General features: G+C 40.4%; 1 protein-coding gene across 1 annotated transcript in view; it reads right to left on the bottom strand.

The window, feature by feature from the left end:
- Positions 1-10018: 10018 nt before the first annotated feature.
- The window catches only part of adamts18 (ADAM metallopeptidase with thrombospondin type 1 motif, 18), a 95582-nt gene continuing 91419 nt past the window's right edge, over positions 10019-14181 (bottom strand). Inside the window, exons 20-23 of the mRNA XM_060911222.1 lie at positions 13952-14146; positions 13016-13261; positions 12455-12620; positions 10019-10400 (exon numbers count right to left, since the gene is read on the bottom strand). Coding sequence (XP_060767205.1) covers positions 10279-10400; positions 12455-12620; positions 13016-13261; positions 13952-14146 — 729 coding nt within the window. The 3' untranslated portion in view covers positions 10019-10278. The remainder of the gene's footprint in view (positions 10401-12454; positions 12621-13015; positions 13262-13951; positions 14147-14181) is intronic.

Raw genomic sequence — 14181 nt, 5'->3', positions numbered from 1 at the left:
GAGAGACAGAAAGAGAAATTGACAGGTGCATGAACAGAGAGAGAGAGAGATGAAATGGACTTTATTGGGATTTGTCTATTTTAGCTTCATAAAGAAGAATTACATCATTAGCACGTTTTATCAGTGGCTCAGGGTTTGTTTGGGTTTTTTTTGGTTGTTTTTTTTTTGTCGAGTTTGTTGCTCTATTTTGCCCTCTAGTGGAGAAACTGTGCATCCCCCCACACACACACACTGAAAATTTTTAAATATGTCTCGTTGTATCTTTGATAAAAGCTGTTACTCTAAATCTGATTGAGTTAAAGTGAAAAAAGTGGAAGATGTGTCAGAATACTAATTTTATTTAAATATTTTTTTCACTGTTGGATTTGTCGTTGTTGTCAGATCATTGCTGTAATGTGGGATTTGGCACACAGAGGGCGCTTGTGAGCACTGTTTTGAACCCTAAAATGAGAAATAGGACACAAATGCAGTTTTTGGGACGAGAGAGAGAGAGAGAGAGAGAGAGAGAGAGAGAGAGAGAGACACGGACTGAAGGTCAGTGAGAGGAGGTGGTGCGTCTCTGCAGAAACGATAATCGATCCCTACATTTCAAGGGGAAAAGGATCAGGATGGTTCCTTTAAAGGAAGACTGATGAGAACAAACACACAGATCAATAATATTCATAACACAGTGTGTGAGAAAAATACAAGAGTAAATGGTATTTTAATGAACAAACATCAGAAAGAGAGAGAGAGAGAGAGAGAGAGAGAGAGAGAGAGAGACAGAAAGAGGCAGAGAGACAGACAGACAGAGAGACTGAAAGAGAGGCACAAAGAAGAAAGATGGAGACAGACAGAGAGACAACGATATAGAGAGAGACAGAGGAAGACACAATGGCCCAATCCCAATTCTAATTTCTACCCTTACCCCTCCCCCTCCCCCTTCCCCTTGGCCCTTCCCCTTGAAACTGAGCTACAAGGGATAGGGCTTGAAATTCAACCCTTACGTATTGGGATAGCCCTTCAACGATCGCATACGTCATCGCGTACCTCCGTCAGCATTTACGTTAGCAAAACGCGACCAAATGCGTCATTGGCTGCGACCAGCCGCTACAGTCAGAGCCAGAACCAGAAATCTCTGCTGGCAGGGTGTGATTTGTTAACTAACACCACTGAATGGGATATCTTTGGCGCTTCGTGCACCACATCCGACAGAATGAGGTGTCAGAACACTCATGTAAACAATAAAAGCGAGAATAACAGAACAAAACGTATGCAGTCAAGCAACCGAAAACAATACTCACTCCCAAAGCTTTTTAGCAGCAGCTTGGATTTCAGAAATCGCTGCTCATTCTCAGCTCGAAAGCGAATCAAGCGGCATGTTTCCTCTGGATAACAACTTATAACACGTAAATAATGGAGAAAATACATTTATGACAATCTTTCGCCGCGGGAACCACCATCTTTCTGAAATCCGCATGAAATCTCGCTGAAATCTGCATGGCATTGTGGGAAATCACTCAAACCCCTTCGTTCGGAGTCAGCTCCAGGAAAATCTCCGTTTGGAGGGGTACAGAAGCCCTACCCCTTCCCCTACCCCTCCGCGTTAACTGGGATTGGGATACCCCTTCACGTGAACGCGCAAAATGGAGGGGAAGGGCCAAGGGGTTGGTCCAAGGGGTGAAATGGGATTCGGCCAATGTGTCAGAGACAGGGAGAGAGTGAGAAGAAGAAGAAGAAGAAGAAGAAGAAGAGAAAGACAAAGAGATAGAACTTGAGACACAGACAGAGAAACTGAGAGAGCGAGAGAGAGAGAGAGAGAGAGAGAGAGAGAGAGACTGATGGAGGATTTGTGATGATTTAAGTCTGTTTTCATCACATCACAGGCTCCATGAAGTACCAGGAGAATTAAATGACACTCTGGTTGCCTCTGCCAGGAGGTTACAACAGGGTGCAACAGGACAAGTATCTTTCTTTCTCAGTCCACTCACTACAGAATCAAGTTTCTGATGTGATCGAAACCCCACTGAAATCCCGTGAGGTGACCTGAAGATGAGACATGAGTCAAGAGAGAATCCACAACCCTGGAAGTTCTGGACAGATTCTGGAAAAAGTACAGGATATTTCAGGATTCTCCAGAAAATCTGAAGTAGCCGGCTAAAAAAAAGTAGTACGCAGTTCTGGAATTTGTGGCAGTGAAGCCGCCACAGGGGATCTGGGGTTATGCCCTGTCAGAAAATTTTTAAATTAACGTACCTTCTGGTGCATTCTCAGCTAATAAATTACTCACCATTTCCCTGGAAAATACTTGCACAATATGGATAAAATTTCCCTCCAAATGTGTGTGTGCTCAGCTTTTCAGTTACCCTCTGTCGTACGCTGCCTGGATCTGGAACATAACTACATACGCTACAGTGTGGCATGGTCATGTGGTCCAGCTCAGCCCATCAGAGCATGAGAATCGATCAACAAATATGGCGTCACTTCCAGTCATGTTAGACCCAAACCAAAGACAATTTCGTGGTGGAATAATTGGATTTGGAGGAAAGTATGGGCAGTGGAGATGATATAAATTGCTTGAACATTGAAAGGCAAGGATTTTTTGTTTTGTTTTGTTTTTTTCTGGGATCGAGTAGCTGGCGCAGACCATCTGTGTAGGCGGAGAAAACTGCTGGTCGCCCACACTTGTGGACATCTCTGATATTTTCCATAACCCATTCTCATAGAGGGTGCCAATAATTATGGAGCTGACCGTACGATGGATATCTCCCTGTTCCAACCCCTCCACCTCTGGACATTTCTTATTCCTTCTGTCTCTCCGTTTCTGGAGAGCGCCGTCTTTACATTAGTGTGAAAAGGCAGATGCAGGCTGACAGCTACAAATGAGGCTGAGGCTGAGGCACAGCGCTGTCCAAACTCTCAGTGACGCTTTAATCCCACCCAGGATAACCTGCCCTGCATCTGCCAGACATCACAGAGAGAGAGAGAGAGAGAGAGAGAGAGAGAGAAAATAACCCAGCTGTGAAGATTTTATATATGTATAAATATATTATCTAGTGTGTAAGGATGATTAGATTTGGAGACTGAAAATGGCATTGTGGATCAGACTGAGTGACAGAGTGAGATAAATGTGTGTGTGTGTGTGTGTGTTTTATAAATGCCATGAGAGGAAGCTCGAGTTATATGCAGTTATAAATGTCACCACAGTCGTGCTCGTATCCTCTCGGTAATATAACGCTGGAGAGAAATGAGAAACATCTTCTCGGGTTTTATGGCCGAGTGTCGCATCGTAACAAAGTTGAGATCCTTCACTCTAACACTGATACACTCTTACTCACGCTGGAAGACTACCAGGGGATTTTCACTGACTGACCTGGCTGCCCCTTCCAAGAGCTTACAGAATTTTCCTTTTTATTTTTATGTTTGCATACTTGTATATTTAAGTGTCAATCTTTTTTTAAAGGTGCAGTATGTAAGATTTAGGGGGGATTTATGAGCAGAATTGAAATATAGTATTCATTATTATGTTTTCATTATTAGCGTACTGTATGCATTTACCTGTGTACCTGTAACGATGACTACAACCCCAATTCCAAAAAAGTTGGGACAAAGTACAAATTGTAAATAAAAACGGAATGCAATGATGTGGAAGTTTCAAAATTCCATATTTTATTCAGAATAGAACATAGATGACATATCAAATGTTTAAACTGAGAAAATGTATCATTTAAAGAGAAAAATTAGGTGATTTTAAATTTCATGGCAACAACACATCTCTAAAAAGTTGGGACAAGGCCATGTTTCCCACTGTGAGACATCCCCTTTTCTCTTTACAACAGTCTGTAAACGTCTGGGGACTGAGGAGACAAGTTGCTCAAGTTTAGGGATAGGAATGTTAACCCATTCTTGTCTAATGTAGGATTCTAGTTGCTCAACTGTCTTAGGTCTTTTTTGTCGTATCTTCCGTTTTATGATGCGCCAAATGTTTTCTATGGGTGAAAGATCTGGACTGCAGGCTGGCCAGTTCAGTACCCGGACCCTTCTTCTACGCAGCCATGATGCTGTAATTGATGCAGTATGTGGTTTGGCATTGTCATGTTGGAAAATGCAAGGTCTTCCCTGAAAAAGACGTCGTCTGGATGGGAGCATATGTTGCTCTAGAACCTGGATATACCTTTCAGCATTGATGGGGTCTTTCCAGATGTGTAAGCTGCCCATGCCACACGCACTAATGCAACCCCATACCTTGGCCCAGAGAAGACGTCTGCTCTTCTGGATCATGTTTAGATACGGCTTCTTCTTTGAACTATAGAGTTTTAGCTGGCAACGGTGGATGGCACGGTGAATTGTGTTCACAGATAATGTTCTCTGGAAATATTCCTGAGCCCATTTTGTGATTTCCAATACAGAAGCATGCCTGTATGTGATGCAGTGCCGTTTAAGGGCCCGAAGATCACGGGCACCCGGTATGGTTTTCCGGCCTTGACCCTTACACACAGAGATTCTTCCAGATTCTCTGAATCTTTTGATGATATTATGCACTGTAGATGATGATATGTTCAAACTCTTTGCAATTTTACACTGTCGAACTCCTTTCTGATATTGCTCCACTATTTGTCGGTGCAGAATTAGGGGGATTGGTGATCCTCTTCCCATCTTTACTTCTGAGAGCCGCTGCCACTCCAAGATGCTCTTTTTATACCCAGTCATGTTAATGACCTATTGCCAATTGATCTAATGAGTTGCAATTTGGTCTTCCAGCTGTTCCTTTTTTGTACCTTTAACTTTTCCAGCCTCTTATTGCCCCTGTCCCAACTTTTTTGAGATGTGTTGCTGTCATGAAATTTCAAATGAGCCAATATTTGGCATGAAATTTCAAAATCTATCACTTTCGACATTTGATATGTTGTCTGTATTCTATTGTGAATACACTATCAGTTTTTGAGATTTGTAAATTATTGCATTCCGTTTTTATTTACAATTTGTAAACTTTTTTGGAATCGGGGTTGTACAGTACATTGTGTTTTCAGAAGTATAGAATGAGCCTTTCATATCGACTCTACAGAGTGCGTTTGGTGTTTGGCATTTTTACGCAAAGGTGCGGCTTGAATTCAGTACTGGAAGGAAGACGAAGAAGAAGAAAGAACCTGAATCAGTGGTTGCTGGTGAAAGAATTTTGAGAAATGGAGGATCATACTTATTACGTTACAGGTATTTAGCAGACACTCTTATCCAGAGTGACATACAACACACCCAGAGCAGCCTGGGGAGCAGTTGGGGGTTAGGTGTCTTGCTCAAGGGCACTTCAGCCATTCCTGTTTGTCCAGGGAATCAAACTAGCAAACCTTTTGTCCCAAAGCTGCTTCTCGAACCATGACGCCATGATTTCCCCACCCACAAAAGTAAAGAAGCATGAATCCTCGTCAAAGAAGCGAAAGCATGAAGCAAAACAAAACTGGGATCGGTGAAATCGCTGATGAGGGACAAATGTGTTCAGAGTAATGCTGAAGTTGCCTGATGTTACACTGACATTTCTCAGGTAATGACTCACGTTACACTGTGATGATAAAATAACATCACCATGAGGTCTATCCTGTCTTTGACTCTGCAAATGGAGAAATAAAATGTATCCTGATAACATTAGCAATAAAATGCTACCGCAATGTGGGACAAGTAACAATAATATCCACTATCTTACATGAACCTACAGTTTTACAGATTAAATAAATATACACCATTTCTAAATATCAATCTAAACTAACCTCATCACTTGAGAAGATACTCGTAATCACTTTGGAAGAAGCTCCAGGAACCTGATAGCCACCATAGGAAAGGGAGGGATTGGGGAGCAGGATTTTGTTGGTTGCAATCTGCAAACTCGCCAGTAAATGCTACTAAATCCTACATACCACACCTTTAACCTTCACAAAGTATGTTGATCTGATCTCCAGATACAATTTAAGCGCCCTGCAATGCTCCTCCTGTCCACTAGAGGCCAAGCTCCACCGAAATCCAGTCTTTAAAGGGTGAAGGAAGAATATTCAGTTGGTTTCAATCTGCAAACTCACCACTAGATGCCACTAAATCCTGCATACCACACATTTAACCTTCACAAAGTATAACGAGGGGTGCCACGGTGGTATAGTGGTTAGCGCTGTCGCTTCACAGCAAGAAGGTCCGGGTTCAAGCCCCGTGGCCAGCGAGGGCCTTTCTGTGCGGAGTTTGCATGTTGTCCGCGTGGGTTTCCTCCGGGTGCTCCGGTTTCCCCCACAGTCCAAAGACATGCAGGTTAGGTTAACTGGTGACTCTAAATTGAGCGTAGGTGTGAATGTGAGTGTGAATGGTTGTCTGTGTCTATGTGTCAGCCCTGTGATGACCTGGCGACTTGTCCAGGGTGTACCCCGCCTTTCGCCCGTAGTCAGCTGGGATAGGATCCAGCTTGCCTGCGACCCTGTAGAACAGGATAAAGCGGCTAGAGATAATGAGATGAGATGAAAAGTATGACGATCTTATCTACGATTTAAGCTCCCTGTAATGCTCCTCCCGTCCACTAGAGGTCGAATTCCAGTTTTTAAACACTTGGGTTTCCAAAGGAATTTTAAACATAGAGTGTCTTTCTGTTTCCTGGGTTTACCATGAAGTTCTTTATGACCTGATTTGTGGAGTTTTTGGATTTACTTGGTTGTTGTTTTTTTTTATTCTTTTTAATAATCTTTCAGATGTAGATTTGAAGGAGGGCCATTTGTGCATTTGTTTGTAAGGTGAGAAATATTTTTTCTTGATTATGATTTTGAGAAAATTGTAGAAATAAACCTGAGACACAGTGTTTATAGACTGTGCACTTTATGATGAAGGAGTTGAGATTGCACCACTGATCAGTCAGTGAATATTTACACATGGATGTTTAACTATAATACAGTTCGTCCTCATGGAAAACAGCACCAAAACACCATAAACCAGCTGGAATGAGTTTAAAATAATCTGAAGCAGGTCTTTTCTGACCTACAGCATGTCCCAGAGGTAACAGAGCAGTGTCCAAAACAGTCCACACACCAAACCAGTTCATTAACAGCCATGCATTTATAAAATTCAGATTTCAAATTGAAATTATTTCACTGAATTGCTTAAATTACTGAAGTAATGGTCAGAACTGCATCTGTATTTTTTCCCCTCCACATTGAGACAGTCTGATCTGTTTAAAGCTATTTTTAAAAAATATTTCCACTGTGTAACAGCCAATAAATTATAACCTGCTGTAATTCCAACATGGCTGACAGGGAACGGTGAGAACATTTAAGTCTCAGTGGATGAGTTGGTGGATGTGCACAGTCCCATGATATCCAAAATAATTTAAACCAGTGACCTTCAGGAATCTTTAAATGATAGCATTTAGAAATGACCTGATCATTAAGCTGTAATCCTGCGTTCACACTAGCAAGCGACAAAATATATGATGAAATAATGAGGTAAAGCCAAAAATTCCAACGATATTTACCTCGAATAATTGTTCACACCGATCCTATGGTGCGACATTTCTTCAGTTCCCCGCTCACAACTTGAGTTCTGACCAGTAATTTACTATTTGATCAGCAAAACTGGATGAAAAACGTATAACCTGTGTTGTCATCTTATCCTGTAATATACCACTTCTCATTAAATGTGTATAGAAACACAACATGGACAAATAAAGCTCAGAAAGAAGTCGCAGAGACTTTGTGTTCGTGTCTCTGCGGAGTGGACAGTATGCAGCTCATCGCGTTTGCTTTGCTTTGCTAATCTGTTCTGAGAACGAAGCTAGAACAAGTAACATGCTGATTAGTGCACTATTTAATTTTAATATGTTAGCTTTAGAATCTATATATACACTTGCTGGCCACTTTATTAGGAACACCCCTACATCCACCTGCAGCTGTTTGATGCGGTTCTCTAATCAGCCGATCCCGCAACAGCAGCACAACGCATCAAATCACGCAGATACAAATCAAGAGCTTCAGTTAATGTTCACAGTGTTCAAACATCAGAACGGGGAAAAATTGTGATCTGAACTTTTGTGTGACTTTCTTTCTCTGTGGTACGGGTGTTGGTTTGACTATTTCAGAAGCTGCTGATCTCCTGGGGTTTTCACACACAACAGTCTCTAGAGTTTACACAGAATGGTGCCAAAAACATCGAGTGAGTGAGCGACAGTTCTGTGGGTGGAAACAAACACCTTGTTGATAAGAGAGGGTCAGAGGGAAATGGCCAGATTGGTTTGAGCTTTTTTCCAGGAAGGATATAGTAACTCATAATCACTCTTTACAACCGTGGTGAGCAGAAAAGCATCTCAGCATGCAACAGCAGAAGAACACATTGGGTTCCGCTCCTGCAGCCAAGTACGGGAACCTGAGAATCAACAACACATTCCTATTAAAGTGGCTGGGGAGTGTATAACTCAGAACGAAAAAGCTGGATAGTCCATGCCCATGAGTGACAACAGTAGTAGTAGCTACAAGTGGCATAAGAAGAGGATTTGTCACTTAGTGCGTGTGAACGTAGGGTTAGACTCAGGATGGGTCTGCGCTCGCTGATCAGAGCTTTGAGATTCAGCTGTAACCTGATACAGAGCTGATACTGACCTTTTTACACTTTAATAAAGTTAGTGTGTGTGGGGGGGGGGACTCCTTTTTGCTATTTTTTTCTCTCCTAGCTAATCCTCCAAATGAAAAATCAGTCCTATCACATCACCACAACAACTTACTTAATGTTTCCTGGCTTTCTTCTGAACTTATTTTTTCAATAAAATAGTTTACCTCATGCTAGTAAATATGGTCTTTATAATTACACAATAACACTCGCTTGCTAGGAAACGTATCTACTTATTTTAATTATGCAATTAAATTGTTTACTGAATGCTAGCTAGCTTGCTAATTAATAAAACTGATTTATTAGCTTCTTTATTAAATTCTGGACAATTAATATTAACGTTGGCTACCTAGTCAGGTGGATAATTGCTATTATTCGATCCACATTCACTGGATATGAGCAATCGTGCGCTCTGATTGGCTACTGTACTACTAGGATATCAGCTCATATACTGTGAGTAGAGAAAAACAAAATGGTGGAGCGTGTACTCGAAAACAAAACCCCAAAAAATACAAAAAAGGCAGCAAAATATGGAATAAAAGTATTTGCTTGTAAGAACATGTATTTTTTTTCCAAGAATAATAATAATAATAATTATTATTATTATTATTATTATTATTATTGCATTTTTCACAAATTGCTCCTGTCATTTCGCCGGTTTGTTTACATTCTAAGCGGAAATTATTTTGTTGGATGTTTTGTATAAAATTTTTCTTTATCGAATTTGCAAAAAATAAAAATGCTCTGTTTTTCAAAATCCAGTGAATGTTGATAGAATAAAAGTTATTCCATGAAATCGTGTCGTACATGGATTATAGACAACTCTTTGGTATGCACCTCGTCGGCTATCAGCTCATGTACGACTTGACTTCGTGGAATAACTGTTAAATGTACCTGGTTAGCTTGGCTAACAATTGTATTAGCTAACAATGACAGTCTTATTTCCTGTCCAGCTGTACCTGGAAGTTTGCTAGCTAAATAGATGACTTTAAAGTGAAATAAATTGTTCCCCTGAATAAAATTTACAAAATTAAATCACTACAAATGTTAGCATTTTTGTACGGTAGCTAATGTAGCTAAGCTATAATGTCGTGCAGTAGATTAAGACCAGTATTATATCCTCGGCAATATATCAAGATGAACAAATGAAAAGAGAGGCTTGTTTATGATTAAGCTCTGCCCTAACATTCCGGTAACATTTCTGATTTTGACCAGATTGAACAAAAATGTGAAACGCAGTCAGTATCAGCTCTTTGTGTAAAAAATAAACATCTCAGGAAGTGAGTCATATGTACAAAATAAAATATAATGCAACATTTGCTTCAACTCTGATGATCACAATAAAGAAAAAAGACAGGAATAACGTCCGTTTTCAGGAATTAACGTCCTGCACTGAAGGTTCAGTTATAACCCCAATTCCGGTCCCTTTAAAACTCCACCACAATTTCAGCACAAACACAGGTTTGTTTGTCTGTTTTGTTTTTTTGTTTTTTTTTCACCGACGTATTTTGCCCATCAAGTACTTCAGGAAGAACCAGGCGTCGCTGCCTCTTGCTTTCTTGTTTTTGTCCATTTCTTTGTACGTTTTATTTTCCTCCCCAAATCCAGTTCGGGCCCTGTGGGTATCCGTCGGAATGTTGGAGTCAGACAGGGTGCTCATGGGAAAGTCCTTGGGTCCTATAGCTTCCTGAGAATTGAGCACGACCTGCAGCACTGCTCGCTGTAGAACCTGTGGTGACACATGCTGTGTTGGGGAACCAGGCGACACCAGGTGAAGTAATCAACACACGATTGCTCTCCTGGGAAAGACGGGAAAACGCACAAAGCTCATTTTAGTAGCAGAAAACTTTACCAAGTAAACACACTTATTGCAGACTCCCACGAAACTCCTACTGTTTCACTCTGTACATCTGTATAAAGCTGATTGGGGCGGAGCTACACACTTTCATGATGAAACTACCCTAGAATTTGTTTGTCCTGGTGGATCCTGGGTAAGAAAATTGGTTTGTGCTCGTCATGAATAAAACTGGTTGCCATGGTAATATTTTATTCTGCTATTAATAAGAAATTATTTATTGCTCAAATCCCAAAATCCAGCTTGTGTCAGTCTCTGACCAGGACGTGCTTTTCATTAGCAATTAGCTTACTATGTTAGTAACAGTTCCTGTTTGCATATATTTTGTGATGGGATAAAAATATCTCCAGGTGTCTTTGTAGATTAACTTCTGGCAGTCAGTTGAGAAAAACGGTGATCAGTGATTAGTTTCTTGGGAACAATGGTGATGAGTGATTGAACATCAGGAATAGTGATCAGTTACTGGCATTTGAAAACAATGGTGATTAGTGGTTGGTCATCAGACGGAAGGGTGAGCGGCAATTGGTTTATTTGTAGCAATGGTGATTAGTCATTACACACAATGAACATCAGTTATTAGCGATGAGTTTCTTGGGAACAATGGTGATTAATTACTGGCAGTCAAAACAGTGGTGATTAGTGATTCGCCATAAGGAACAAGCATGATTGGTGATTGACTTCTTGGGAACAGTGGTGATTAATGATCGACAGTAGAGAACAATGGAGGTCGGTGATTGGTATTCAGGAATAATAGTGATTAGTGATTGTTGTGAGGAACAAAAATGATCAGTGGTTGGGAATAATGGTGATCAGTAATTGGTTACTTGGGAATAATGGTGATTAGTGATTTGTATTCATATATAACGGTGAGTATGATTGGTTTCTTGAGAATAATGGTGGCAAGTGATTGGCATTCATGAATAATGGTGATTAGTGGTTTGTAATAATGAATAGTGGTGCTTAGTAATTTGTTAATTGTGAATATTGGTGATTAGTTATTGGTCTCTTGGGAACAATTGTAATTACTGATTTGTACTCAGGAATAATGGTAATTTGTGATTGCTTTCTTGGGAATATTGGTGATTAGTTATCATTATTAACGAATAATGGTGATTTAGTAACTTGTTTTCACGAATAATCGGGATTAGTGATTTGTTTATTGGGAATGAGTGTGGTTAGCGATTGGTCTCTTTTGAATATTTATGATTAGTGATTAGTTTCTTTGGAGTAATGGTGATTTAGTTATTTGTATTTAGAAATAATCGTGATTGGTGATGTCTGTTCATGAGCAATGGTGATAAGTGATTTTGTGAATAATTGTGATTAGTAATATGTATTCAGAAATAATGGTGATTAGTGATGTGTGTTCGTGAATAGGAATGCATTATTCCTGGGAATAATTGTGATTAGCAATCATTATTCACGAATAATTGTGATTTATAATTCATATGAACAATGGTGATCAGTGTTTTGTTTATTGGGATTGATGGTGATTAGTAATTAGTTTATTGGGAGGAATTATGATCAGTTATTGTTTTCTTGGGAATACTTGTGATTAGTGGTCTGTATTCAGACAAATTAATGAATGATAGTGATTGTTTTCTTGGGAATGATGGTGCTCAGTTATTTGTGTTCATGAATAACGGTGATTAGTGTTTGGTTTATTTGGAACAAGTATGATCAGTTATTCTTTTCTTGTGAATGATTGTTATTAGTGGTCTGTATTCAGACAATTTGTGATTAGTGACGATTGTTAATGAATGATGGTGATTAGTGATTGTTTTCTTGGGAATGATGGTGATCAGTTGTTTGTATTCAGGAATAACGGTGATTAGCAATTGGTTTATTGGGAATTATTGTAATTAGTGATTGATTTATTGTGAATAATGGTGATTAGTGGATGATTTCTTGGGGATAATGGTGATAAGTGATTTGTATTCAGGAATAATTGTGATTAGTGATTGGTTGCGGAAATCTGTAGTAAGCAGGTATGTTTACCTTTTAGTGCAGGTCCTGGTGCCAGTCCTGGTGGAGGGCAGAAGTGTGTGTTACAGGCTCTGGAGCCGATGGGTCTATGGTGTGTTAAACACCCTGATGAAGGTCGGCCATGTCGGAGACACTGAACACTGCGTGTCTGCACACCACCCCCACATGACACCGTACACTTACACACACACACACACACACACACACACACATGGACATCAACCAGACTCATTAAACTGTGCCGTTTAATGTTGATCTTTGTTTCAGTAACAATTTTGTCTTATTTTTAATCACCAGCTCAACATCGATGTGCTACCTCACTAAACTTGTTGACCTCTGCCACAAGCTACTTTTTGCTCAGTGTCCATGCTTCCCAATTGCCTAGCAACTGTGTTCTCACAACTTGACCCACTTGAATGCTGACGGTATCCGGTGTTAAAAGTGAATTACTATAATTACTGTTACTGCTGTAATTCCAACATGAAGCGAATCCGCAATAACATTTATAAAGCGAACAGATGGAAACATACAGCGACATAAATCCAAACAGAGAACAGGATGGAGTCGTTGTACCTGTTGCCATGGTGATGAGTACCAGCCGAGCGCCATGGCACCGCTCGCTCTCCCCGGGCCGGGCGGAGGGATGTGCGGCTGCGGGGCAGGGCACTGCACTTTATTACAGGCCTGCTGGAGGTCGGTGTGGGGTTTCTGGACATTTCTACACTTCCTGATGGGGAATTCTGTAAAACCTCCATGAGGGTCTCTCTCTGCACAGCGCAGCTCTCGATTCCTCACACCTCCTCCACAGGAAACAGAGCACTGAGGCAGGAAGACAGTGTAGAAATACACCATCACTTTCATCACTAATTTTAATATTTATGTCATAATTTATAATGTAGTTGCACAGCACGAGGATACGAGCTCTGTTCTACGAACACGATAATCTTTATCTTCCTGCAACTTTATTATGTTTTAAAAACATTAATACATTTCTGTAACCTTTGACCTTGTATGTCAATCATTTATTAAAATTTAATGTAAATAATTTTGTGACAAAATTGAATCCCTAGAATATTTGGTAAAGCTGTATTTTCATTGTACATACACACCCGTAAATAAATTACCAAGTGCATTTTACTTCTAGCCACGCCCACAAAACTCCATAAAACGGAAAAAGCTTACAGAGAAAATGATAAGACAGCAAATAATCAGTTACAGAGCGCCTACTAAACATGATATGCACTAAACATTTCAGTAACGCAGCACGTCGGCTGCCGTAGACATTTATCAATCATTTCTGGAAGGAGTCTCCAGTGCGAGTCAGAGTTGAAGCTGTAACTAAGTTTTCTGTTATCTTCAGAACAGGAGTTTATGATTTGCAGTTTCTCAGTAACACGGAGGAAAAAGAGCTGCTGTAATATAAAAGACAAAGGGAATTAACTTGTTTCAAGGACATTAAGTGAAACTATAAATGGATAAAAAGGACAAAATGTCGTTCCGTATGCGTACCTCGCCCCAGGCCGTAGTGATCCACTGTAACCGTTCGTTTTTAGGGCAGCGGCTCATCACACAGCTCTCCTGAGCTTTGGGCTTCAGCTGGAGCTCGCACAAGCCGTCTCGGAGAACCAACACACCTGAGACGTGATTAACACTGTGGCAGAACACACTCCGTGTCCTCACACCACGTCCACACGTCTTTGAGCACTACACACATGCAGAAAGGAAAGTAGAATGACCAA

Source organism: Neoarius graeffei, chromosome 27 (genome assembly GCF_027579695.1).
Source record: "Neoarius graeffei isolate fNeoGra1 chromosome 27, fNeoGra1.pri, whole genome shotgun sequence".
Taxonomy (NCBI): Eukaryota; Metazoa; Chordata; class Actinopteri; order Siluriformes; family Ariidae; genus Neoarius; species Neoarius graeffei.
The sequence above is the reverse complement of the archived record's forward strand: the minus strand, read 5'-3'. Positions and strand labels throughout refer to the sequence as shown.